The sequence below is a fragment of the Poromitra crassiceps genome, assembly GCF_964638095.1.
Source record: "Poromitra crassiceps genome assembly, chromosome: 4".
In the NCBI taxonomy this organism is placed as follows: Eukaryota; Metazoa; Chordata; class Actinopteri; order Beryciformes; family Melamphaidae; genus Poromitra; species Poromitra crassiceps.
The window spans coordinates 12243572-12271071 of NC_139626.1; the positions used below are offsets into that span (position 1 = coordinate 12243572).

The following is a 27500-nucleotide window of genomic DNA, read 5'->3' on the forward strand; positions in this document are numbered from 1 at the left end:
TCAGCGAGGTTGCTTTTTCAAGACGAGCAACTTAATTCAGCTGTTTCTGTCAGATGTTTGCTAAGTAACATTAGCTGGCGCATTGGGGAGGTCCATACACTCCTTGACTTGTCTACACCCGGTGTCCAGCTGTCCAGCTTGACCCCCTTCACATCTGATCTCAGGGCACTGTGAGTGCATACCTGTCCTGGGTGTCCTCAGGGGCAGTTGTTTGAACCCCTGAATAGCTTACCCTGGCAGTGGCAGTGTTGATATTGTAGTCTAAATGGCTTTCTCGGTACCAGAAATCCGATCACTGGGTGTCTGTAGTTGGTAAGAGGTCCATTCTGCTCATCTGTCATGAGATCAGCTATCATTAGCTCAGTCCCACGCTCTGCCACACAGGTGCAGACAAACAGGTGCACACTCACTGAGTCCAGCTCCCCTGCCACCACACCTGATCTTTGCCAAGAAGAAAGCTCTCCACAGGTGAAAACAGCTCTGAATCTGCCCTGGTTGAGTGGACATGAATTGGATATTTGCACATCTAAGTCCCACTCTGCTGCCTCTTCCCAAGTAGGCTACTTTTGATAAGGTGAGATGGGAATTGCTCACTGTGATGTCTGATACGGTGCAGGGAACCAAGAGTCCTCCCGCTTCACTGCTTGGATCTGATAGGACCAGGGTTGGATGAGAGAGAGTGTTGCACTCAAAGGGAGATTGCTATGCCAAGGTTGCTATCTTACTGTGATCCTGTGATGTGAATACAGTATCACACCTGGGCCTAGACACTACTTAAATGGGAGACTGAGAGTAATAATAGACACCAAAGTTACTATCCCTTTGCCTTGCCATTGTTTCTCTGTAAGCTGTTTTATGACTTTCCCTGCCCAAGATGTGAGAAGATGTTTGCAGATATTTGGTTTATTACACGAGAAGTGCCAAGCAAGCCTGAGCTTGTGGGAATGGAGGTGTGTCATGTAAGAATGTTCAAACAAACTGGCATAAGCCAGCAGCGAGCACACTCACCGGTGTTTTTAAAGTTTCGGTGCACGGCACAGGAGATACTTAGTAGGAGAAGGAGAGCCAGCACACAAAAATGTCCTTTCGTTGAGCTTATTCCAGCTTAACACCAGGTACAGCACACGGACGTTTCAGCCTAACGGCCTTCTTCAGCGTGTGCTGTACCTGGTGTTAAGCTGGAATAAACTCAACGAAAGGACAGTTTTGTGTGCTGGCTCTCTTTCTCCTACTAAGTGTCATGTAAGAAGCCTATTGGTATTTTGAAGGAAATTCCTTTGCCAATATGTGTGTGAGACTGCAATTGACAATTCCAGTCACAGGTAGCCCCATAACGTGACCCTGCTACTGTACTCCGATATTCTCGTACAACAGTCTGCGTCACACAGCGTTCGATTCGTCAATGGGTGGGAAACGCTGTTAAAAAAGCTCTCCTACCCGTATCCGACCTCCGATTGCAGATCCGAAGATATGATAGTCCCCCTACTGAAGCCAGTAATTTGTCCGGCGCTGTTAAAATGATACTGCTGCGTGAAACAACCGTTTAGAAGCAGTCTTTCCACAGCCTGCGCTGAATTTACAGCAGGGTGTGTTTGATCTCACTATCATGGTGCACCGCTTGCACGTGGCGAGCAAACAACACATACAGTCACACGGAGACGGCGGCTGTCAGTGATCAACGCAAATTCAGCGCACCCGGGCAGCAAAACATGTCATGAAATACTCAAACTCCCAAGGTTCCTGTCGGCACTAGGAAGCTTCTCCTGTCCTCACTACGACACAGGCTGTGGAAAGACTGCTTCTAAATGGTTGTTTCACGCAAGCAGTATCATTTTAACAGCACCGGTCAAATTACTGGCTTCACTAGGGTTACTATCATATCTTCGGATCTAGTCTCGGCTCCCAGACGTTTGGTGAGCTGTGCCACCAAACGTCTGGGAATTTCACTGTCAGAAACTGTCTCTCCGAGCCCGGCGAGAACGGCCGGCAGCAGACACGCCTACATTTATTATTAGAATTTTATTTGGTAGCGGCAATGCAATGTTTCATAGTTCCAATATAAAGCAAGACACTGATGTGCTGCAAAGAGAGTTTATACCTGTTGTTTATTTTACAATCATTTGTCCTACCCGGAAGTGGTCCGCTTGCTACTGTGAATGCTGTGAAGTCATCAGCAGGCTCTGTAACGTAGCCTCGGGAGTCGGGCATATCGCTGGGGGAAAGACCTGTAGCCGCCGGGGCCGGATGAAACACGTCCTATTAACAGGTTATGTTTGTTTCTAAGTGATTAATATGTTGCTCCACAAACGCTACAGCACCGGTTCTGCATGAGCGTCACTGCTCCCAGAAAGCAGGCCCGCCCACAACACTCATGATTGGCTCTCCGATGCAAGGCTTCCAACAGCACCACCTAACGTTATGACAAGATTTAAATAGTAATATTCTCAGTCTTACAGTAGTGAAACGGATTAAGACTGAGGGCTGAGTCTACTTCGGATCTGCAATCGGAGGTCGGATACGGGTAGGAGAGCTTTTTGAACAGCGTTTCCCACTCATTGACGAATCGAACGCTGTGTGACGCTGACTGCTGAATGAGAATATGGGAGTACAGTAGCAGCGTCACATTATGGGGCTAAGTCACAGGCAGATTGAAATGATGTAAGACCGAGGGAGGTGTTGGTTTTGGTCATTTTTAACTGGATATGGAATATGGAGTACTACTAACTTTCTTTCCATGCCATTATGTGAGGAAAGTTAATGATCAGTTCACGCACGCACACGCACACACACACACACACACACACACACACACACATACACAAAGCTTAATATAGCAAGTCATATTGGGTTGTTTGTCCTGAAATATGACCCTGAGATGTTGAAATATGACCCTGAGATGTTGAAATATGACCCTGAGATGTTGCAATGGAAACTTGTGAGAACGCCCAAGGCTTAGTAGTGTACTGTAGGCCTGTGTCTGTGTAGGTCTTCTCACATAAACAAGGGTGTGTCCTCATGGGTCTGTTTCAGGATGAAAGAATAAACTTTTCATCTCGACTACTTAGTAGCACCGTAGCTACTAGCACCGTAGCTACTAGCACCGTAGCTACTAGCACCATAGCACGGCGCTCGATATTACTGAATTGGAAGAGTGCTGCTCCACCCATCCATACTCGTCTTATTAGAGACATCATGTCCAATCTCAAATGAGAAAATATCAAATCTACCTTCAATGGTGCCCTTCAGAACTTCCTTAAGACATGGGGTCATTTTATTCCGTTCATAGAACAACTAGATGGGCTTCAATTAGACAATTCGACTGTTGATATTCCAGCTGAGCTGCTGTTGTAATATGCACCTAATTTGTACTTGATATGAAAATTTGAATAAAAATAATGTTGAAAGAATACATTTCTCATTTGGCTGCCGAACTGGAGAGAAAAAAGTGTAGCAGTTTTAAGACCCCCAAACTTTAACGAATGTCTCCACCTGTGCTGTGTTTTGCTTGCTGGTTTTTGCAGGCCATGGTGAGGTGGTGACCCTGGGCCGGCCAGGCCGTGGGATGAGTGCAGCTCGGCCTGGAGGAAAAGACAGAGTGGCGTGAGTGAGAAGAATGGGCAGAAGCTTCTGGAAAGGTGTCCTCTCCACTGCACTGCTCTATGGCTCTCTGGCTCTCTTTACCTCCATCCTCCACAATGTGTTCCTGCTTTACTATGTGGAGACATTTGTGTCCGTCTACAAGATTGACAAGGTCTCCTTCTGGGTGGGCGAGGTAAGTGAGAGGAAACCTGTGTCCATAGTTGTCAATTGGGGGGATTTGATCTGATTTTTCCTTATAGATGAGGCTTGAAGTTGTCACAAATGTATCAGGCCAATCCTGGTAAGTTTCAGCAGTACTAGTAAGCCTGTATATCAGTCCTAGTGCTGCTGACCAATTCAACAGGTAGACAACCTGAGTTCAGTCAGTGTTTTCTATTTTAACTCATTGAGTGCCAGCCACTTTTGGAGAACGGACGCTCCCAGTGCCAGAGTTTCAGAGCGTTTTCAGTGATTTCTCGAGGCCCACAGAATATTGTGTGATATTACTATGTAAACACCGAACACGCACAAAGAACGAGCTGACTCTATTGTATCATCAGCAAAAAAAAGTTTATTGATACCATTTTCCGTTCTTTAGTTATGAGTCGGAGAAGATAGGTTGTTTTGAGCAAAAACATGCGTTTCAAATTAGAAGCTGAGATATTCCGCCTTTTGTGAACTGAAGCATTTCAAGCACATTCACTGACTCTGAAGATAATATTTTCTGATGTAGTGACGTGGTGTAGTTGTGTGGTGCCCTGCGTGCCCCACCCCCCTCTCCCCCCCTCAGCTGCAAACTCCTCCCCACACTAACACACAGCCTAACACGCACCCAGTCTATTTTCGGAGTGCTCCGTTTTTGTGCGCCGGCTCCCAGCGCGACACGGAAAAGCTAAACCGGACTGCTGAGAATGGTTTGGCCCTTCGGCGTCGGGTGCTGCTTTTCTGGCGGCTAATCGTGTAGAGAAACTATGCAGACAGACAGACAGAGGCAGAGGGGCTCAGTTGTGGGCGCGGATTGACTGCTGTTCGCAGCCAACGTCAGCTCCAGACAGAGCAATCTATATGGCTCTGGCTGCAGCATGAGCGGTTTCTCTTTCATCACGGGGCTATTTCCTGCTGTTTTCCGGACCTTTCTCTAATCTGGAGAGCACTGTCGCCACCTAATGAGTCCGTAAAATAGGTTATACACCTTCAATAGCTACAATATTTGTACAGGAGATGCCTGAGGCTTTGATCCACGTCCCACCGTCAAAAAACGCAATTGACGAACATACTCGTCCTTGGCACTCTACGTTAGTATCTGAATAGACGAACATACTCGTCCTTGGCACTCAATGAGTTAAAAAGGGCAAACTGGACCACTACACTGACCAGTGATGCAGGCACAATGCTTTTTCAAATGTACACACATCCACTGGGAAAAATTAGAAGAAAACTAATTCAACTTAATAGGTGATGTAAAAAATGCCATATTTGGGCATAATTAAAGCGTAATTCTATCGGCCTCAGTGTCATATCGGCAGAAATGTTCGTTGCGGGCCAATGCCCATATTTAATTAGAAATTCTTTAGCGATGACGTGCCGTGCCGATATCATCGTGCTTCCCTAAAGCCAAACCAACCCCTGTTACATATACAGTCATTGGAAACTTGTAGGGATGCACCAATCCACTTTTTTCATTTCCGATCCGATTCCGATACCTGAATTTTTTTAGATATCTGCCGATACCGATATTATGCCGATACCAATATTTTTCTTGAATATACAGTATAGGCAAAGATTTGGCCAATTAAAGATTTTTTTAAAAATATACCTTGCAAAAAGCAGACAAAATTAAGAAAATATACAAGGCAAAGAAGGATACTATTATACATGGGCAAATTACGGCCAGCGCTGTATTACGCTGGAATTGCAAAAAAAAAAAAAAAAAATCCGATCTGATCCGATCCGTGAATTAGTGCGAATATCGGCACCCGATACCGATATTGGATCGGCCCCATCCCTAGAAACTTGTTTAATGATCTGTTACATATACAGTCATTGGAAACTTGTTTAATGATCTTGTGTCTGTTTTCTTATTAATTTTGAGAAGTTTGATATGGTTAGACTGTCATCTTAATCTGACTTAACCCGCAGCCGCTATTAGCCCTGATTTTGTTTTGAATCTTTTCTTTGTCAGATTTGACAAAGGTTTATTGTCTCCTTGTCTTTCTCTGTCTTTTCACAGACAGTATTTCTCATATGGAACAGTCTGAATGACCCTCTCTTTGGCTGGCTGAGCGACCGCTCCTTCCTCAGCTCTCCACAGTAAGTGCTGCCTCTCTCCTTCCTTCCTCCTTATGTTCAATGACTGTTTTCATCTTAGCTGTAAAGCACATTTTAAGCAGACATTTGAGATGTTGCAAAACAAGCTAAACCTGATTTAGGACTATTTATCTTCCTAAACCTAACATGAGTGACAGACACATACCGTCCTGCACGCACCGCGGTCATATTGTTGACAGACACATACCGTCCTGCACGCCGCGGTCATATTGTTGACAGACACATACCGTCCTGCACGCCGCGGTCATATTGTTGACAGACATACCGTCCTGCACGCACAGCGCTGCAGCAAACGTACATGGAAAAATGAATGGCAGAAAAAATCCCTTGGTTTGTATGCCTTAACCCAGAAGAGGCGTGACTTTGGCACTATGCTCAACCGGTGTGCAGTGTTTACCTGCAAGTCCGACGCGAGATATCCTCAAAGTTTAGAGGAAGCCCTCCTCTAAATGAAATGACATCCTCCTGCAGGGTGTCATTTCCCTTTTCCAAAGCCCAAAACGCAAAAGGAGAGATCCTGGATATGGATTACACAGTGTGGAAGACCTCACGAGCAGCTGAAACCATCGAGGATCAACATGTCAACTAGTCTCAACGCAAGACTCAGCCTGTTTGCTCCAAGGTACGAGTCGACGCTATCTAACGTTAGCGTTAGCTTAGCTCACAGTTGCTGTTGTTGGCAAGCAAAGAAAACTGTTTCGGCTCGTTTACGTATCGGGTGCGGAAGTGTGCCTTCCATAGCAACAGTAACCAAGCGAGGCGGGACTTAACGATGGGTGAATTGTAAGCCGTACGCAGTGTGAGCCATGTGGAACCCCTCGCTTTATTATAGTAGTGAGATATACATGGACGGAAGGAAGATGATACATTCAGCGTTTGTGTTATTTATACTTGACTTATTTTGAATTTCAGGATGGGACATATTACCCAACACACATCTGTTTTAATGTTTTGTTTTTATTTACCCTAGGGTGGGGTCCCAGATCACATCTCCAGAGGTGGTGCTGAAGCGTGTTCAGGCCCTGTCCAGGAGTGGCCCTCTCTTTGCTCTGTCCTTCCTGTCCTTCTGGGTGGCGTGGGCCCGGCCAGGTCTGCAGTTCCTGCTGTGTCTGTGTCTGTACGATGGCTTCCTCACCGTGGTGGACCTCAACCACAGCGCCCTGCTGGCCGACCTCGCCGTGTCCGCCAGTGACCGCACGCGCCTCAACTTCCACTGCTCGGTGTTCAGCGCTCTTGGCGCGTTCTCGGTCTTCCTCTCTTACTCGTTCTGGGACAAAGAGGACTTCCATTCCTTCCGTCTGTTCTGTGTGACGCTGGCAGCCTTTTCCATCTTGGGCTTTGTCTTGGTGTCCCGGGTGCTGCGGCGCCGTTTTCAGAAGAAGGCTCGACGGGGACAGGACGAGGCGCTGATCCTTAAAGAGTAAGTGTAAACTAAGTATTCTGCCCTGTCTGCAGATCCTTAAAGAGTAAGTGTAAACTAAGTACTCTGCCCTGTCTGCAGATCCTTAAAGAGTAAGTGTAAACTAATTACTCTGCCCTGTCTGCTGATCCTTAAAGAGTAAGTGTAAACTAAGTACTCTGCCCTGTCTCCAGAATGAGTTCAAACACTCGCGCACTCGATTTCTAGGCCCCCATGCAGCTCGCCGAGCTGGCCCTGCAGCTCGCATAAGCAGCTCGGCTGCTGTGTGGCCTGGCCTGCCTTATTGGCGCGCGCGCGTGTGTGTGTGTTGCGCACAAAATGTTATTGCCCTGAAGTTTACTTCCGTGCCTGTGACATCATCAGTAATGCCATAAGATGATTTTGACGTCACTGATGACATCATCAGTCTTATGACATCACCGATGATATCATCAGTGATGTTGCAATGCACAATTGCTCAAGTGACATCACTGATGACATCACTTCCAGTTGAGTGACATCACTTCCGGGAAACGGGACAAAAATCGCAGAGCCCACATGCTCCCTTTTAGTTATGATGATGATGATGCTGCCGCTGTTTTGCTGTCACAAAGTGACACAAAGTTGCAAACTTGTCACCTTTTGGCAATATTTGCTCACTCATGAATAATTCAGAATGAGGAAATAAACACTTGTTAAATGCAACGACCAATCTTATCAGAATCACAACCATCATCTTTAGTACCTTAGTACTTTAGTATCTTAGTATCTTTAGTACTTTAGGGTGTTGGCTGATTGACTGGTTCGGCAGTAGACAGACTGTGAGTGTTTGGTTTCTTCTCCTTTCTTCCCCTCTCTCCTTTTTCCCTCAGTGGCTCTCTGCCCTCATTATTCTTTCAGTCGCTCTCATGCATTATGAAGCGACTATCCCAAAGGTGTAACAATGATCTGATTCAAATCGGGGACAGCAGGGAAGCCAGACCCTAGCAGAGCATCCTCGCTATAATGTGTTGAGCATCCTCGCTATAATGTGTTTCTTTACCCCTGATGTGTTTGCATCCCTGCTTTGTGTCCCCGCTCTCTCCCTTTTCTTCTCTTGCAGGCTGAGTGTCGGCCATGATGCTCCACTGAGCCAGCCGGACAAGCCTGTCTCTATTGGAGGGTACCTCAAGCAGCTCTCCACGCACACAAACTTCATGTGGTTCTCATCAATGAACCTTGTCCAGGTAAATCTGAGGATGGCAATCACATCAGTGTCTACATGCCGTTAACACTCGTAGTGACACATGGAGAAGCAGTGGAGAAAAACAAGCGCGAATTCGCAGTAGCTGGACAGAGGCAGCCCACCCTACTCTGCCATCCTGCGTTTTGAAATCGCCCCCCTTTTAGCCAATAGGCATGAACTCAAACACACACGTTCACACACACACACACACACACACACACACACACACACACACACACACACACACACACACACTTGACCTCCATGCTTGCTCCAAAACTGTGCCCGCTAAAGAGTGGTGAACTTTTTGTGGACCGACGGACCGACAGTGAATGCTGGTCGCAGCGGGGAAAAAAAAAAAAATCATGTTTTTTATTCTTCTGTTTTTGGTTCTTATTTTTTAGACCCAGTTTCTCATAAGCATTCTAATACAGAAATCATTCGCCAATCAGTAAAGGTGTTCTGGATAGCGAAAGGCCTGTGGGAAACTGGGTTACTCTCTCTTCCCTCTTCTTCTTGCCTGGGTATAGCAGTTCCTCATCTACTCAGTTGCACTCTAATATTGTCTTTGCCCCCCCCTGCAGGTGTTTCACTGCCATTTCAATAACAACTTCTTCCCTCTTTTCCTGGAGCATCTCCTATCTGACAGTATATCTGCCTCTACGGGTTCTATCTTACTAGGTGAGTTCACTTTAAGGGCTAATGTCCACCAGCTCCGGAACAGATGCGGTACAGCTCCGGTAGGGCTGCGAACAGACCCACGCTCATGTAATAGGGATGGGCAACGAATTTCAGATTTTCGAATAATTAAGTAATTTTCCCGTACCGCATGTGTTGCCCATCTATTAACATGGGCGAGAGTCTGATCCGGCAGTTTTACTGGATCCACAACGCAGCCGTAACGCATCTGGTGTACATTGAGTCAGGGAAAAACTCATGCATCCAAACCTCCTTAATGCAGGTGTGTTAGGACGAATTTAAGATCACATGTGAAGGAAATTCCACACACTCCTCTTGCAATTCAAAACCATTTTTTCATTTAAAGAGAAGAGTGTGCACGATATTCATCATATTTTATGCTAAGTAAAATTGTTGCATGGCAAAAGAATATGGCCAATGTTCACTGAAGTTATTCCACTGCTTGGACCACGCAACATGCAAGCTTTGTGGGCATGCTCTTTTTTTTTTTACTTGACAAGTGCTTTTCAGCAACCAAACAAACAGATGGAGGTGCAGTGTATATAAGGGTGGATACAAACAGATGGAGGTGCAGTGTATGTAAGGGTGGATACAAACAGATGGAGGTGCAGTGTATGTAAGGATGGATACAAACAGATGGAGGTGCAGTGTATGTAAGGATGGATACAAACAGATGGAGGTGCAGTGTATGTAAGGGTGGATACAAACAGATGGAGGTGTAGTGTATGTAAGGGTGGATACAAACAGATGGAGGTGTAGTGTATGTAAGGGTGGATACAAACAGATAGAGGTGTAGTGTATGTAAGGATGGATACAAACAGATGGAGGTGCAGTGTATGTAAGGGTGGATACAAACAGATGGAGGTGTAGTGTATGTAAGGGTGGATACAAACAGATGGAGGTGCAGTGTATGTAAGGGTGGATACAAACAGATGGAGGTGTAGTGTATGTAAGGGTGGATACAAACAGATGGAGGTGAGGTGTATGTAAGGGTGCATACAAACAGATGGAGGTGTAGTGTATATAAGGGTGGATACAAACAGATGGAGGTGCAGTGTATGTAAGGGTGGATACAAACAGATGGAGGTGAGGTGCAGTGTATGTAAGGGTGGATACAAACAGATGGAGGTGTAGTGTATGTAAGGGTGGATACAAACAGATGGAGGTGTAGTGTATATAAGGGTGGATACAAACAGATGGAGGTGAGGTGCAGTGTATGTAAGGGTGGATACAAACAGATGGAGGTGAGGTGCAGTGTATGTAAGGGTGGATACAAACAGATGGAGGTGAGGTGCAGTGTATGTAAGGGTGGATACAAACAGATGGAGGTGCAGTGTATATAAGGGTGGATACAAACAGATGGAGGTGTAGTGTATGTAAGGGTGGATACAAACAGATGGAGGTGCAGTGTATGTAAGGGTGGATACAAACAGATGGAGGTGAGGTGCAGTGTATGTAAGGGTGGATACAAACAGATGGAGGTGAGGTGCAGTGTATGTAAGGGTGGATACAAACAGATGGAGGTGTAGTGTATGTAAGGGTGGATACAAACAGATGGAGGTGCAGTGTATATAAGGGTGGATACAAACAGATGGAGGTGTAGTGTATGTAAGGGTGGATACAAACAGATGGAGGTGCAGTGTATATAAGGGTGGATACAAACAGATGGAGGTGTAGTGTATGTAAGGGTGGATACAAACAGATGGAGGTGCAGTGTATATAAGGGTGGATACAAACAGATGGAGATGCAGTGTATGTAAGGGTGGATACAAACAGATGGAGGTGCAGTGTATATAAGGGTGGATACAAACAGATGGAGATGCAGTGTATATAAGGGTGGATACAAACAGATGGAGGTGCAGTGTATGTAAGGGTGGATACAAACAGATGGAGGTGTAGTGTATGTAAGGGTGGATACAAACAGATGGAGGTGCAGTGTATATAAGGGTGGATACAAACAGATGGAGGTGTAGTGTATGTAAGGGTGGATACAAACAGATGGAGGTGCAGGAGGTGTAGTGTATGTAAGGGTGGATACAAACAGATGGAGGTGCAGTGTATGTAAGGGTGGATACAAACAGATGGAGGTGCAGGAGGTGTAGTGTATGTAAGGGTGGATACAAACAGATGGAGGTGTAGTGTATGTAAGGGTGGATATTTTGTCTTTTTTTCTGTTTCTTGATTGTGTTGCTCTGCTTCTGCTTTCATGCAGGGATTTCTTACATCGCCCCCCACCTGAACAACTTGTATTTCCTGACACTTTGCCAGCGCCATGGAGTTTACCAGGTCATCCGCTGGCTTTTTATGCTCAAACTGGGCCTTAGTGTGGCCATGCTGCTGGCAGGGGCTGACCACGTCTTTCTGCTGTGCATCTTCATCGCTAGGTATGACACACACACACACACACACACACACACACACACACACACACAGTCGGTCGGAGGTGGGCCGCGAAAAGTTTTGAGATTTTCAAGTGGGCCCTGAGTTGGAAAAGGTTGGGAACCGCTGATCTAGATGGTTTTGTGTTAGTTGTCTGGACTTTGGAGATATCGGCCCTGGAGATTTCTGCTTTCTCGCAAATACAGTGGAATTGGGTGGCACTCGGCTTGTGGTGCTCAAAGCGCCCCCCCAAAAAAAACAATTGAAAAACTCAACAGCAATGTTTCTCTCCAGAAATCATGACCCGGTTACTCAAGATAATCCACAGACCTTGTTATGAGCAGTTTCAGGTAGGAACTAGTCTCTATTTTCGACCAAACTACACCCACTAGCTGCTAGCTAGTTGCTGCTTTCATGTAGGAACTAGCTAGCAGCTAGTCGGAGTATTTCGGTCGGGGGGGAATAGTTCCTACATGAAACTGGAAACCCAGGCAACTAACGCAAAACTTTCTAGAGGGATAGATGGCACTACAGGTGAGAGGAAAAATGTGTTTCTGATGTTAAGGTGAGCTGCAATTTAAATACCTTGATTGTTTTAATTTGGGCTGCTCATTCCTGAAGTGCAAAAGCACAAGTCATTGTGACTGAATATCAGTGGCAAATGACCGTGCTGTTATAGTTAGCATTAGCATAGCAATAGCATGTCAATGCGTTCTCTCTCAAGCACACATCAGCCAAGCCCTTTTGTGGTTTGTGGCAAGTCATATCAGCCCTCTCAAACACAAGCTAAGCTCATATCAAACCATCAAGTGACCATACCGACATGTTAGTTAACAATATCACGTCAATGTTTTCTCAACAAAATCTACCCTTGGTGAACAATTGTTTTTGTTTTTGTTTTTGACATTAGAAAAATCTTTGTAATGAAAGTGTCATCAACAGTTGTTCACCAACGACCGGGGTAGAATTGACCAAGTACAATTGGGGAGAAGATGGGGGGGAAGAATCAGAAGGAAAAAATTATAATAACTGTCCACCAAGTGTGGTGAACTATTTTTAAGATAAGAGAATTGCAAGCCGTGAGATTTAGTTTCCTATTCTAGCGACACTGGAGAGTGTAACAACCGGCCTTGTGTTCCTCTCAGTAACCGGGTATTCACAGAGGGAACCTGCAAGCTGCTGAAGCTGGTTATCTCTGACCTGGTGGACGAGGACTTTGTGTTGCATCGGCGTCAGCAGGCCGCCTCCGCGCTCGTCTTTGGGATGGTTGCCTTGGTGACCAAACCTGGCCAGACATTCGCCCCCCTCATCGGCACCTGGCTGCTGTGCATTTACACAGGTACAGACAGAAACGAGACAGACTGGGTCCTCACAAGGAGGGATACACAGGTACAGACAGAAACAAGGCAGACTAGGTCCTCACAAGGAGGGATACACATGACTACACAGGTACAGACAGAAACAACGCAGACTGGGTCCTCACAAGGAGGGATAAACATGACTTCACAGGTACAGACAGAAACAATGCAGACTAGGTCCTCACAAGGAGGGATACACATGACTTCACAGGTACAGACAGAGACGAGGCAGACTGGGTCCTCACAAGGAGGGATACACATGACTTCACAGGTACAGACAGAGACAAGGCAGACTGGGTCCTCACAAGGAGGGATACACATGACTACACAGATACAGACAGAGACGAGGCAGACTGGGTCCTCACAAGGAGGGATACACATGACTTCACAGGTACAGACAGAGACGAGGCAGACTGGGTCCTCACAAGGAGGGATACACATGACTTCACAGGTACAGACAGAAACAATGCAGACTAGGTCCTCACAAGGAGGGATACACATGACTTCACAGGTACAGACAGAGACAAGGCAGACTGGGTCCTCACAAGGAGGGATAAACATGACTTCACAGGTACAGACAGAGACAAGGCAGACTGGGTCCTCACAAGGAGGGGTACACATGACTTCACAGGTACAGACAGAAACAAGGCAGACTGGGTCCTCACAAGGAGGGATAAACATGACTTCACAGGTACAGACAGAAACAATGCAGACTAGGTCCTCACAAGGAGGGATACACATGACTTCACAGGTACAGACAGAGACGAGGCAGACTGGGTCCTCACAAGGAGGGATACACATGACTTCACAGGTACAGACAGAAACAATGCAGACTAGGTCCTCACAAGGAGGGATACACATGACTTCACAGGTACAGACAGAGACAAGGCAGACTGGGTCCTCACAAGGAGGGATAAACATGACTTCACAGGTACAGACAGAAACGAGACAGACTGGGTCCTCACAAGGAGGGATACACATGACTTCACAGGTACAGACAGAAACAAGGCAGACTAGGTCCTCACAAGGAGGGATACACATGACTACACAGATACAGACAGAAACAACACAGACTGGGTCCTCACAAGGAGGGATACACATGACTTCACAGGTACAGACAGAAACAACGCAGACTAGGTCCTCACAAGGAGGGATACACATGACTTCACAGGTACAGACAGAAACAATGCAGACTAGGTCCTCACAAGGAGGGATACACATGACTTCACAGGTACAGACAGAGACGAGGCAGACTGGGTCCTCACAAGGAGGGATACACATGACTTCACAGGTACAGACAGAAACAATGCAGACTGGGTCCTCACAAGGAGGGATACACATGACTTCACAGGTACAGACAGAAACAAGGCAGACTGGGTCCTCACAAGGAGGCATACACATGACTTCACAGGTACAGACAGAAACAACGCAGACTAGGTCCTCACAAGGAGGGATACACATGACTTCACAGGTACAGACAGAAACAAGGCAGACTGGGTCCTCACAAGGAGGGATACACATGACTTCACAGGTACAGACAGAGACAAGGCAGACTGGGTCCTCACAAGGAGGGATACACATGACTTCACAGGTACAGACAGAAACAACGCAGACCAGGTCCTCACAAGGAGGGATACACATTACTTCACAGGTACAGACAGAAACAAGGCAGACTGGGTCCTCACAAGGAGGGATACACATGACTTCACAGGTACAGACAGAGACGAGGCAGACTGGGTCCTCACAAGGAGGGATACACATGACTTCACAGGTACAGACAAACAACGCAGACTAGGTCCTCACAAGGAGGGATACACATGACTACAGGTTGCAGGAAAGAGTATCAAATAGCAGTTTGTCACGTGGAGGCTGGGTTTACCCAGGCTAGTCTTGGTCAGGTCTCCCTCGGAAAAGAGATTTCAATCTCAATGGACTTCTTGGTTAAATAAAGGTTAAAACAAATCTATATATATCTCAATAAACTTGAATTAAGGGAAAGAGAGAAAAATCCTACGAGCTTGACCATGTTAATAAACCCAGCTGTCGGCTGCATGCCGGTCACTTCAGGACCGTGACCTGTTCAAACTGGAATCTGATTTTGGCCCCTTTTAAAAAGATAATGTAAACCGTCACGCACACAAAAATCCAATCTGAGCACACAAAAATCAGAATTGAGCACTAAGGTTTGCAGTGTAGCCTATGTGAATTAATTAAATGAATTATTACTACTACATAAGTTTCCTCATTTGGGTCTTGTCTTCCCCAGGTTATGATATCTTTGAGAGGGAACCAGTGAAGGACCCTCTGGTTGCGATGCCTGCTGTTGAATCTGGCCCAGGGACCCCCCCTCTCCGCCTGGGCTGCTTCTACATGCTGGTGTTGGTGCCCATCACCTGCGCCCTGCTCCAGCTGGCAGCCTGGTCCCGCTTCACGCTGCACGGCCGCAAGCTACAGGGCATCAAGACCCAGAGGCAAGGGGCCCAACACGGCCACCTCATCGATGTCAAGGCTATATGAAGCCACTAGAGGGGGACACTTTTAGCAGAGGTTGAGTTTGCAATTTCTTAATGTTTTAAGAGAGGATTCGGGGTGTAGAGCTGCTTTAAAGTCTACACTCAGCCGTGTGTGTGTGTGTGTGTGTGTGTGTGTGTGTGTGTGTGTGTGTGTGTGTGTGTGTGTGTGTGTGTGTGTGTGTGTGTGTGTGTGTGTGTGTGTGTGTGTGTGTGTGTGTGTACGAGTGTGTGTGTACGAGGGAGTCGCACATCACATGGCTTTCTGTGCAGCTGCAAATGAACGGTGAAAAAATTCCCACTGGGAAGGATAAGAAACACCATTTTTAAAATAGGAAACCTGCCTTATTTTGATATAAAAAGTTTGGACTTATATTTATATTTGAATTGATGACCAAATGATAAAGTCAAACAAATCAATCCTTTGGATATAGAAGGTCTAAGGCAACAACATTTTTAGGTCAGGGGCCAAAGAAATCTCCATTTTGTAAAGCATTATTCTGGCTTGGAGTACAGCCTGGATGCTGCTGCTGCTGCAAAGTAATTATTTAATTGTCACTAACATCCTGGTTCACCAAGGACAGAGATGGTTTACCACAAAAGTAGGTTATTGCCCACTTGTGACGGCTAATGGTATTTAAAACATAACAAATGTGGAATAAAATGCATGTGTGTTCAAAGTGAAATTGTTGCTGCATGGAATTGGCACACAAGAGCCGATTCCTTCCTGTGTCTTTGGAGTTTGACACAATGACCAACCCTTTGGATGTTGAGATATGTATTTTGACATGTCTGGTATTAAGTTTTTGCACAAAACTGCCATTTGTCTTTTGGACGTATAACATTGATTGTAGCATAATAGTACAGTATTTAAGATGGGTGTTAGAAAAAGATGTTCTTAACAAAGTTATCAGTTCAATTTTACAATTTTTCAGATTATATACAAAGAATTTGTGACCTCACCACAAATAAACCTCATCAAAGTTGAAAGTCATTAACCAAAATATAGGAGTGCTGTGCCATGACATCTTTATAGGATTTTTCTGTCAATAAAAGCATTCCATACGATTTCAGACTCTTATTATGATTTGACAAGTGTGTGTGTGTGAGCAGAATTTCGGCCCGCCACGACCGTGCAGTTTTACGTGCGATCGGGCTGAAACATTCAGGGGGTATAAAGAGCACCCGTGCGGGTGACCTGACGGAGCCGTATTTTTTTAATTAGGGGATTGCCCTAATTACCTAATGATGTGATGTCATTCTTCCTGGCTTAGGCTAATAAGTTCAGTGATGTCATGTTCCAGACCAGTGGGGGCTTAACTCACAGGGGGGTGGGTCCCCACGGGTCCGCTAGTTTGTTAGAATTGGCGGTGACCCATAGTAAATAGAAGATCTATGGTCTGACCATGTGAGACGATGTGATAGTTGTGGTGCTGATCCAGCCTTCAAAAAGGGACGGCTCAGTGGTTAGCACTGTTGCCTCACAGCAAGGTGGTCCTGGGTTCAAACCCCGGTCCTTTCTGTGTGGAGTTTGCATGTTCTCCCCATGTTCATGTGGGTTTCCTCCCACCATCAAAGACATGTATGTTAGGGTTAATACTCCTGTCAGTAGCCCTGATCAAGGCACTGGCAAAATAACTGGAGTTGGTCCCCGGGTGCTGCACTGTGGCTGCTCACTGCTCCTAGTTCTAGGAAGGTTCCTAGTTGAGGATGAATTTCCCCATGGGGATAACTATAACTTATTCCTCAGTCATAATAACCTATAAGCTATCCCTCAATCCTCATAAACACAGTATGCTTACGTGATGGCTGCTGGCAGATGCAGACCTAAATACAATGCTTTTCAAAATGCACACATTCACTGGGCAAAATAAGGCAAAAATACTGTCTGGGCAGTGGGCACCCAAAGGTGGATGGCAGGATGGCACTTAAATAAACCATTAACAACCACACTTCTTCATTGACTGCCTTTTCTTTATTCAGGCATGTTTTTATTGCATGTACAAATCCAGCAAACCCCCCCCACAGACACACAGACGGCTCACACAAGCCCAGGCAGAGAGCTGTGGTGAAGTCGGTGCAGCTTTGGTATAGTTAAGACAGTTATAAAGCCTTCAGACTGAAGTCGGTTGAGCTTTGGTTTGGTTAAGTCAGTTATAAAGCCTTCAGATGGACCCTGCCACATTAGGACATTAATGCTTTGTTATTGCACATCACCAGACAAATTCCTCTCATCAGTGTCTCTAGGACTGAACCCATACGTTATGCCTTTGCTTTTTACATTGCATCAGTTCCAATGCTTAAAAATAAGCAAAAAATATATATTTCTTACTTTTCTGTGTCTTATTTTTAGATTTTTAGAAGGGGGCAAAAAGGAAAGATTGTATTTATTTATGTCTCAAATTTGAAGACATTCCCTTTAATACTTTTGTCAATTACAGCCACCGTCGCTCAACAGGACAGCACAGGAGGGGGAAATTCTACAAAAGACTAGACAGCATTGAAGCATTGACTGCAGTACCAATAAAGGACCTCCTGGGGCCCTTCCAGAGGTTCAAGGGGGTCCCAAATTGATGAAGTCTTAAACGTCTACATTATTTCTTTTTAAAAGAAGTTATCACAATTAGAGAGTATAATACAGATAGTCGTGGAATTCTGGACAAAATCGTATCCAACAATAGAAAATATTCTCAGATTTGGGTTTGAAAGACAAAAATCTCATCAAACGGAATTCCAAATGTGGACTAAACTATGGGTGAAGTGCAAAAATATTTTTTTTTAAGGCATCACAACAGATCATTCATAGTATTAGAGTTATCATTTTCTAGAATGGGTACATCCATTCTGGGAGTTGTATCCTCCCACAGCAGAGTACATTATAGACTGAGATGATGAGCAACAGCATCAACACAAAACACATTTGGGAGGAGGCACATTACAAAAATAGGACGATTATAATACATAAAGACAGCTTTTCATTAAAAAACATCCATCATTCCAAAACGTACTGAAATACAGCTCAAAATTTGCTATCAGGGATGTGATCAGGATCTATCCCTGCGAACGTGGCCTACATACCCAGAATGCCTTGCGGCCCGAAGCAGACCAAGCTCCTGGCGGAACAGACAAACACCATAGAACTCTTTAAACATGTTTCATTGCATTTTTACTTTTGTTTTAAGGACGTTGGTTGTTACGGTTAGGCAAGAACAATTTGGTCAAGTTTAGCTTTAGGATATAGTCAACGTTAAACAAGAAAAATGTTCACAAGTTGTGGCTTGATGGTTGGACCTCTTTCTGAGGACGGGTTCGATTCCCGGCTAAGTCAAATAAGTTTTTAACAAACGTTTTGCTTATTTGAAAATGTTATTAGGGTTTGGCAAGTTAAAACAATTTGGTTAGGGTTGGTTAGGTCGTTTTCAGACCTGCCTACTAGTCCGGTTCCTCGGTTCGGACCAGACGTGAGAATGATACATTGTTTAGTTTTTCAGCTGGTTTGGTTCGCTTTCACACCAGACAAAAAGCTAACGGCCCAGGGGCCTGCACTATGACGCAAGATTAGTGGCTTAGTGAGGTAACTTGGTTTAACCCTTGGGTTTGCCGTCCTATGATGCTGGTTCACTTCTTACCCGGGTAGATCACCATGGCAACTTATGCTGAACTTAACCTGTTTCGGAGCAGGTTAAGTTCAACCAAAGTGACAAGCAAATTTGACTTAAAAACTCAGATACATTGAGGTATGGTTTCTGTTGTGTTAATATCACACATAACATTTGCCATTTGGTTAAATGAGATGAACATTCATTTGATTATTTAACGTGATTCTGCATACATGAACCATATCGCGATACTTATCGATATCAAGAAAAATCATTATGATCATATTGATTTCAACCAAATCGCCCAGCTCTATTCTGGATGTGTAGGCCATGTTCGTAGAACTAGACGCTCCCGATTTACACGCTCCCGATATTCCCTGTGATCAGGACGCATTGTAAAAAAATGAGCTAAAAAAGGAGGAAAACAGGAAATGTCCATTAGGTATAAAAAGGGAGTGTTGAGGCTGGAATCCTGAAATAAAAAAACCCTGAAGAATCAGATCCCCGCTAAGGACGAGTCTGTCATCTGTCCCGCAGCTTTCTTCTTCTCTGTCTCTCTCCTCATACAGCTCAACAGTGACCGCACACACTTTTTCGCAGCTCTGGTTCCACGAGAGTGAAAAATCCTTATATAAAGAGTTTTAAGCCAACCAGCCACCTACTGAATCACGAGCGACCATAAAACATTGAGCCAAAACCAAAAATGAAAAGCGGGGAAACTTTTTTTTTCTTTCTTTATAAACTGAAATGTTTTATGGTCACTCGTGATTCAGCTGGTTGGCCTGGTTCCAGGCTTAAAAAGGATTTTTCAAAACATCTATGGAGAAAATGAATGGGGAATTATCTCGCGGAACAGGAGCTGCAAAAAAGTGTGTGGTCACTGTTGAGCTCTACTGGTGTGTGTGACAGGAATAGGGCTGCACTATTATGGTCAAAATGATCATCACCATTATTTTTGATCAATATTGAGATCATGATTATTTACTCTTGGAAAATAAAAAATAAAAAGAAATTGATTTCTTTGAATTGTCAACTTTCACAAAGGAAGGTTTAAGAACAAATGGACAAAGATGGCAGATTGGAGCGACACGCACCACAGTGTGTTGGGGCTTTGGAGGGGGGCGGAGCTACACGCACCAGTGTGTTTGGGCTTTGGAGGAGGGGCGGAGCTACACGCACCACAGTTTTTGGGCTTTGGAGGGGGGGGCGGCGCTACACGCACCACAGCGTGTTTGGGCTTTGGAGGAGGGGCGGAGCTACATGCACCAGTGTGTTTGGGCTTTGGAGGAGGGGCAGAGCTACATGCACCACTGTGTATGGGCTTTGGAGGAGGGGCGGAGCTACATGCACCAGTGTGTTTGGGCTTTAGGGGAGGGGCGGAGCTACACCACTGCGAGGGAAAGGCGTGCGCTGGATTTACAACATTAAATTTATTATGATTTTCTTGTTTTCATGATTGTGGGAATCCAAAATGGTGATTCATATTGGGTTAATTGTGCAGCCCTAGACAGGAATAGGGCATTCTCTTTGGTCGATGGATTGAAGCGCAGGCACATTTTCTGCAATCGACTGCTTCAAAAGTGACCTGAGGTTGAAACCTGTTGGTATCCTCTCCTTGCTTTTTCTCTGAAGGTCAAGACTGTAACAGGGAATGTTGTGTTTCTCTGAGACAAAGCTCCTTAAGTTAAAAATTCAGATTTTCATGCTGAACCTGAACGCACCACAACCTTAAAACTTGATAATAACGGCACACAAGCACAACAAAAAGTTACTTACGGCGACTCCACCTGAAAAGGCAGCAGAAGCGAAAACTTAAAATTAAATTAAAAAGGTAAGTTGACAGAATGGCCGAAGATCTTAAAAGACGACACATCAAACATCACAGATGAAAATGTCCTAAACACAAACGCATAAATCTATGAAAACAAACAATCTATTCTACGCACTGAAAGAGAAACGTACAAGTTCTTTAAGAGTGGCTAGTTTTGAGTGATGGTTCTCTTTGTATGGTCACTTCTGTGTACATGATACAATGAATTAGGCAATAAATATGTCAACACAAAGATCATTATGAAAGAGTTCAGCATAGTAAAAACTAAAGTCCAGACCAAAAAGAGTTGGAAAACGCCACGAGTAGCTGACAATGTAGGATTGTGTGTGTGTGTGTGTGTCAGTAGTCTTGTTAGTTCGCATAGTTAACAGAAGTCAGTGCTGGCCTCTTCTTGCCTTTGATCTTCAGGGAGCCATAGCGAGCCTGGTGAAAAAAAAACATGAGAAGTAAAACATCACTAACATATTGTGTGAGATATTTGATTTGGTCTCAAGTGAAAGCATTGGCTGCAAAACTACTTTATAATAAGTCCCGTCAAATATAATATAGAGATTTGGCTATTTGGCGCAATACAGAAGCCTAATACAGGTCGACAATCAATAGATGGACGTTTCCTGTTGATTTCCTATCTGAGTCCGACGGGCCATCACTCACTTGTCAATGCGATTTTGGCACCGATAAAGAATAAAAAATAACAGCCAATTAGGAATGGGGGGAGGGGCTTAAATAATATCACCAATCAATACCAAACTCTCCCCTCAGTCTGATGAGCCATCATTGAGGTCAAGATGACTCCCCCAAATCGCGGTGGAGTCAATTATAGAAGCGGCTGCACTGCTTAAGAATAGCAGACAAAATTAACACTAATGTGTTGTCACCCCCAAAAGCCCCTTGTGAGCCAGTTGTCTTACGTCCTTGCGGACCCTGGATCGTGTGATCTTGACACTCTGTGATCGCCTCAATCCCTTCTGACTGACGGCCTCATCCTCTGAAAACGTGGGCTCGCCCTCCTCGTCCGACGCCTCCTGGTCATAGTAGTAGTCTGCAGAGACACATGGAGAGAAGCACTGAGAAAAGACAACAGACTCAATTAAGTTCTGTGACATGTACAGCTCAACAGTGCTCTCCCATTGACTGAAATGCTCTGTCGCTCAATCTGATTGGCCGGAAATGCTGGAATGGGTTATGGGGTGAGTAGTTCCTTCACTCTTACAATATAATATGTACACACTGTTGTACCCAGCACTCCCCCCACCCCCTTCAATGCTTTTTCAACTCTGAATGAAATGTTTTATGGTCACGATTCACTAGCTGGCCAGTTGGCTTGGTTCCAGGCTGAAAACTCTTTCGATTCGGATTTTTCAAAAAGAAAAGAAAAATTAATCGTGGAATTATCTTCTGGAAGCCAAGATGTTAAGCTCCACCAGCTTTCTTTGGGTCAACATACTGTGTTGAGATGGTAAGGACTATTCATGTTCCACTGTTGTGAATCCTGGAGGCAGCAGGTCCAGTAGAGGGCAGTAGAGGCCCGGTAGACACAAGCTCTCCCTGCAGCTGCTTTGTCTCCCTCCATCATAGAAGTAGAATGGTTAGAAAGACTATACAGTAGTAGTAAACATGCTGTATTAAGGAGAATCAGAATGGCAGGTCCTGACTATTAAAAATATATCACTACCTGCTGGATGAACATTTCATGTGTTTGTTCATTTAAATAGCCACACACATTCTCTTGTATTTTGTAGGTAAATGCAAAATTGTTTATCATAATTATTCTAGGTATTACCAAGCACAGGGTTTCTTGGGGGATGGCAGCAGGCTTTCTGTCTTTGACACTTGTTTTTCTTTATTTTTTTGCATGTGTTTAGCGGGGTTCCTCCTATCTGGAGGAAACCCAGTGGAGCACGGGGAGAACATACAAACTCCGCACAGAAAGGCCCTTTTTGACGACCCCACCACATGGGGATGGGGACACGCCCACAGCATCCCAGGCGGGAATCGAACCCAGGACCTTCTTGCTGTGAGGTGACACCGCTACCACTGCGCCACCGTGCCCCCTTGTCTTTCAGACTTCCCATACAGTAAGACTCTGATGCCTTTATACCAACAACCAACAAGTCCTAATTTGAAGGTTTTCTTGCCCAAGGCGCAGCAGCTTCAAATCTATTTATGCATTGTTACTTTAATGCAACTTTATAAACTTTATAAAAAGTAATGTTAACTTCATAACCCAAATAATTTAAGACCTGGCAAAATCGTATGGGACATTTTAAATGCAGTTGAATTTAAGACATTTTAAAGCCTAAAATTCGGATTATTTGATTTTAGTCGTTTTAAGGAACCGCGAAAACCCTGCAAGCAATTCGTAAGAGAGCATGTCCAATCATCTCAATAAAGCTCTAGTTTGAATGTAAACAGGGATGTGTTGTCTATTAGCTCTAGTTCTATGTGCTGCGGTTGTTGTTGCTGCCACATCTGGAGTCTATTAGCGAAAACCGCCTAGTTTCCAGAGCTGGAAGCGAGCAGCCACCTTTCCACTGGGAGTGGAGAGAGGGAGGGGAGGGGAGGAGAGAGGGAGGGGAGGAGAGGAGAGAGGGAGGGGAGGAGAGAGGGAGGGGAGGGGAGGAGAGAGGGAGGGGAGGAGAGGGGAGCCAGCTTCAAATGACATGATTATCAGAGAAGAATTTCTAGCTGATGAAAAAAGCTTGAATGTGTGTTGGATGGCTGGTGATGGACGGTGGTGTCACAGGACAACAACAACAATAACAATAACAATAACACTGCACACATGTGCTTCTGAGCTAAATGCTGATTGGCCTGAGAAAACACTGTAGCCTGCATGTTATACAAAGGCCAAGTCCCATTCAGCAAATCAAAGGAGTGGCAGAAAGAACTTTTCTCTTGACGACAGCATGGATGACGGTCTTGGCTCTTGTCTAGCTTTTGGAGAAGTCCAGGTCCCATAAAGACATGTGACAGCACACAGCGTCTTCATCATCTTGTCGAGGAAGAAGGTGTTAGCAGACTGTCAGGGTGGACTTTCCCTTTAACACAGCTGCTTTCTCTGCCTGGGCTGTGGAGAACACATTCCACTCATTCCAGCCATTACCAGTCAATTCTGTGGTCAAAATTCTCCAATTTCCTGTCATGTTGGGAGCAGACGGCTTTATTAAATAACTCTCTCCGTCTGGCTGAGCCAAACGCATCTTAAAGGGATAGTGGGAGATGGGGAGCGAGCTTGTGTGATGGGACCGGGACGTGGGATCATTTGAGATCTTCCAGAAGAGGCTACATGTCTGGCTTTTCCACTGCCACCTTTGGCCGTGCCGTGCCGCGCTCCAGATGGACCTTCTCCAGAGTGGACCTTCTCCAGAGTGGACCTTCTCCAGATGGACCTTCTCCAGAGTGGACCTTCTCCAGATGGACCTTCTCCAGAGTGGACCTTCTCCAGAGTGGACCTTCTCCAGAGTGGACCTTCTCCAGAGTGGAGATGGACCTTCTCCAGAGTGGACCTTCTCCAGAGTGGGGCCAAAGCACGCCGGACCCGCCTCCAAGTGGGCCGCGGTGACGTCTCGCCAACCGCAGCCCACACGTGACGACCCCCCTTGTCGCCCTCAAACAGCTGTGTTGCGAGCATAGCGATGCTCAACTCTCATGTCTCTGTCTCATGCCTCTCTGTGTTTTATCCTTCAGTACTTTTGTAACTTCTAACTCAATCTCTGTGGTTTGAGGTTTAGTTTCTCATCTGTGTTTCGGTTTGTACTTTCATACATCTGCTTCATTTTACCATTTCCTCATCGCTCCGAGTCGTGTCAAGTTACAGCTGGGCTGATGAAAACATTTCCTGCTGCTACTCCTTCGTACTAAAATCTTCTCACTAACAAACTAACAGAAGGCATTTATTTTGAAGGACGTAACAGGGAATGCAATGTTTATCCACCGTTTCAGCCTCAGTCAACTGTCTTTTGCGTGTGTGTGTGTGTGTGTGTGTGTGTGTTCGTACTGGCTTGGTCGGCCTGGTCGTGGCTCTGGGACCTCCTGACAGCAGGGTTGGCTGTGTGGGAGCTGTAAAGGTACAGCTGGTCCTCAGCTCCCTCCACCTCCCCCTGCTGGCTGATCTGGGTCAGGTCGTGCATGCTGAAGCTCCGCAGCTTCTCTGTGATGGCACCCTGGCCCTACACACACACACACACACACACACACACACACACACACACACACGCACACACACAGTCAATAACACATCTCCAGCAAACAGCACTTCAGTTCTCTCAAAAAGTCTGCAACAACTTTAAACTTAGGGCTGGGCAATATATCTCACTACTATAAGAAGGCGGAGGGGCACGCACAGTTGCTCAACTGCGGAGCAAGGCGAGCACGCGAAGTGTGCAAAGTAGGGATGTTCATCAATAATCGATAGATCATAATACAATGCAATTCCAAATGCACTTTTATTTTAAAAGTAGCAAAAAGAAAGTGAGAAAAAATAAATCATGTATTGGGAAAAAAAGTGATGGATCGATTGAAGATGCACCGAGATGCATCGATAATCGTAATCGAATCGAATCGTAGCCCTCTGAATCGTAATCGAATCGAATCGTGAGGCCAGTGAAGATTCACAGCCCTACTAGAGATATGGTCTTAGATGTTAGATATGGTGATATGAGACTAGATATGGTCTTAGATGTTGGCTATGGTAATATGGTGATATGAGAAAAGATATGGTCTTAGATGTTGGATATGGTAATATGGTGATAAAGTGAGCAGGGTCGTATTCAGCCCTGACAACGTGGAAACCCGGAAACCATAGCAAAACGTTTTCAGAATTATTGTGGCTTGAACACAGCCCAAGAGAATCATGTAGACGTCCGGTCAAAAAAAAAAAAAAAAAGCTTTCATTCAAACTCAATACAATACACACATTGAAAAAATATAGGGGCTTTAATTTTGGTATATTTCACATTTCATATCTGGCTCCAATTGTAGCGACGGAGAACTTTAATCCCTGCGATACCCAGGAAAATATCGATACTCAATATCCTTTTCGATACCACGCCGGGTAAATGACAACAAAAGCAGAAGCATAAAAATAACAACACCGATGGATGGAGGCATGCTTCTCCATAATCCAGAGGCCTGATAAAACTCTGCACTTACACAGCAGATTGCCCCTGATCTACGGTAGTCATCAGCCTATCAGAACACCAGCAGATTGCCCCTGATCTAGTCGTCAGCCTATCAGAACACCAGCAGATTGCCCCTGATCTAGTCATCAGCCTATCAGAACACTAGCAGATTGCCCCTGATCTAGTCATCAGCCTATCAGAACACTTTGATCTTGTTGAAGCAACAGATACCCACCAATGATAGCGAGGGAAAAATTTGTAGTATGTTTGATTTTTCATTAAAAGAAAGCACTGCTGGTATCGATATTGTTGCAAAATGAGTATTGTATCCATTTCAATTTTTTTGTATTGATACTTATCAATACTATTGATACCTGTTGCAAATGAGTATTGTATCCATTTAAAAAAATATATATATACTTATTTACGATATTTTTGACAACCGTATTTGCAATGAATACCTCAAAGTAGATGTTTTCAAGTCAATTAAGTAAATGTTTCTGTAAAGGGGCGTTCACACCGACCTATTAAAGTTGGTCACTGGCGTCGAGTTTACATACAAAGTCAATGCAAACGAGCGATTGAGCGTATATTCGCCTGGGAGAATAATCGCTGGGCGTCCGAGCGGCAGAGACAGAGCGACAGGGAGAAAATACGCTCGTCGCTCAAGATGAAATATTCCAACTCGAGCGAAAATACGCTGGCATCAGTCGCTCGCTGTTCAATGCTGATTGGCTGCTGTGTGAGAGCGAGTCAAGGATCACTCTGGCTTGGAACAAACCGCTGGTTTATTGTGTGGCAACAAACCGCATTGACAGGCTGACAGCTGACATGAAGTGAAGTCTGTACTACCGGTATGCAGCTCGCATTAGGAGCACGCTGATAGGCTTAGCTTGTAAACAATGACGGTGGCTCGTAGTGGACAAACAGCATGACATTGCGTAACGTTATATCGCCCACATGTCCGTCACTTCGTGTGCCTGTTGATGAGCGATTTAAACAGAGCGACAGAGCGATTCCAAAGGGTTGACTTGAGCGACAGAGCGAAAAATAAATATCTCGGTGTGAACACTCCTTAACTCTTGAGTCCTCACATCACCTTCTACTACTACAAGAAGGTTACTGGCAACTCTCGAGTACTGCAGGAATGAGTCCGGAGTCGGATGTAAGACTTCTGTTCGTAAGGGGGACAGTGAATGGGGATTTGTGTTAAATGCATAAAATAAGGTCTGTGGTAAACAAAAGTTTATGGGAGTGGTCATTTTGCTTAGCAGGATAATCTTCACAAACATGGACCACTTTTATAACTTTCTACAACCCCATAGACTTTTTCCCCTAAGAACCAACATGGCGGTGATTTCTGGTTCCGCCTACAAAAAGACGTCATCCCTGTAGTACTCAACACTGTTTGAGCCAGGTCTGCTCTGCTATAAGAACAGCCAACGTATGAAAATAGAACAGCATGGGAGG

General features: G+C 45.0%; 2 protein-coding genes across 3 annotated transcripts in view; one reads left to right on the plus strand and one right to left on the minus strand.

Annotated features, from left to right (window-relative positions):
* Positions 1 to 16545, plus strand: part of mfsd13a (major facilitator superfamily domain containing 13A) — a 17036-nt gene extending 491 nt beyond the window's left edge. The window contains exons 2-9 of one of the 2 annotated variants that reach the window (XM_083635614.1): positions 3522 to 3772; positions 5810 to 5889; positions 6878 to 7327; positions 8409 to 8532; positions 9116 to 9212; positions 11443 to 11614; positions 12755 to 12948; positions 15234 to 16545. In XM_083635614.1, the coding sequence (XP_083491740.1) occupies positions 3614 to 3772; positions 5810 to 5889; positions 6878 to 7327; positions 8409 to 8532; positions 9116 to 9212; positions 11443 to 11614; positions 12755 to 12948; positions 15234 to 15484 (1527 nt within the window). In that variant the 5' untranslated portion in view covers positions 3522 to 3613 and the 3' untranslated portion in view covers positions 15485 to 16545. The remainder of the gene's footprint in view (positions 1 to 3521; positions 3773 to 5809; positions 5890 to 6877; positions 7328 to 8408; positions 8533 to 9115; positions 9213 to 11442; positions 11615 to 12754; positions 12949 to 15233) is intronic. The other variant, XM_083635615.1, reaches the window with a different exon arrangement.
* A 908-nt stretch (positions 16546 to 17453) lies between these two features.
* reep3b (receptor accessory protein 3b) overlaps positions 17454 to 27500 on the minus strand; it is a 32476-nt gene continuing 22429 nt past the window's right edge. Inside the window, exons 6-8 of the mRNA XM_083635616.1 lie at positions 24908 to 25079; positions 21819 to 21949; positions 17454 to 21330 (exon numbers count right to left, since the gene is read on the minus strand). Of these exons, the coding sequence (XP_083491742.1) occupies positions 21259 to 21330; positions 21819 to 21949; positions 24908 to 25079 (375 nt within the window). The 3' untranslated portion in view covers positions 17454 to 21258. The remainder of the gene's footprint in view (positions 21331 to 21818; positions 21950 to 24907; positions 25080 to 27500) is intronic.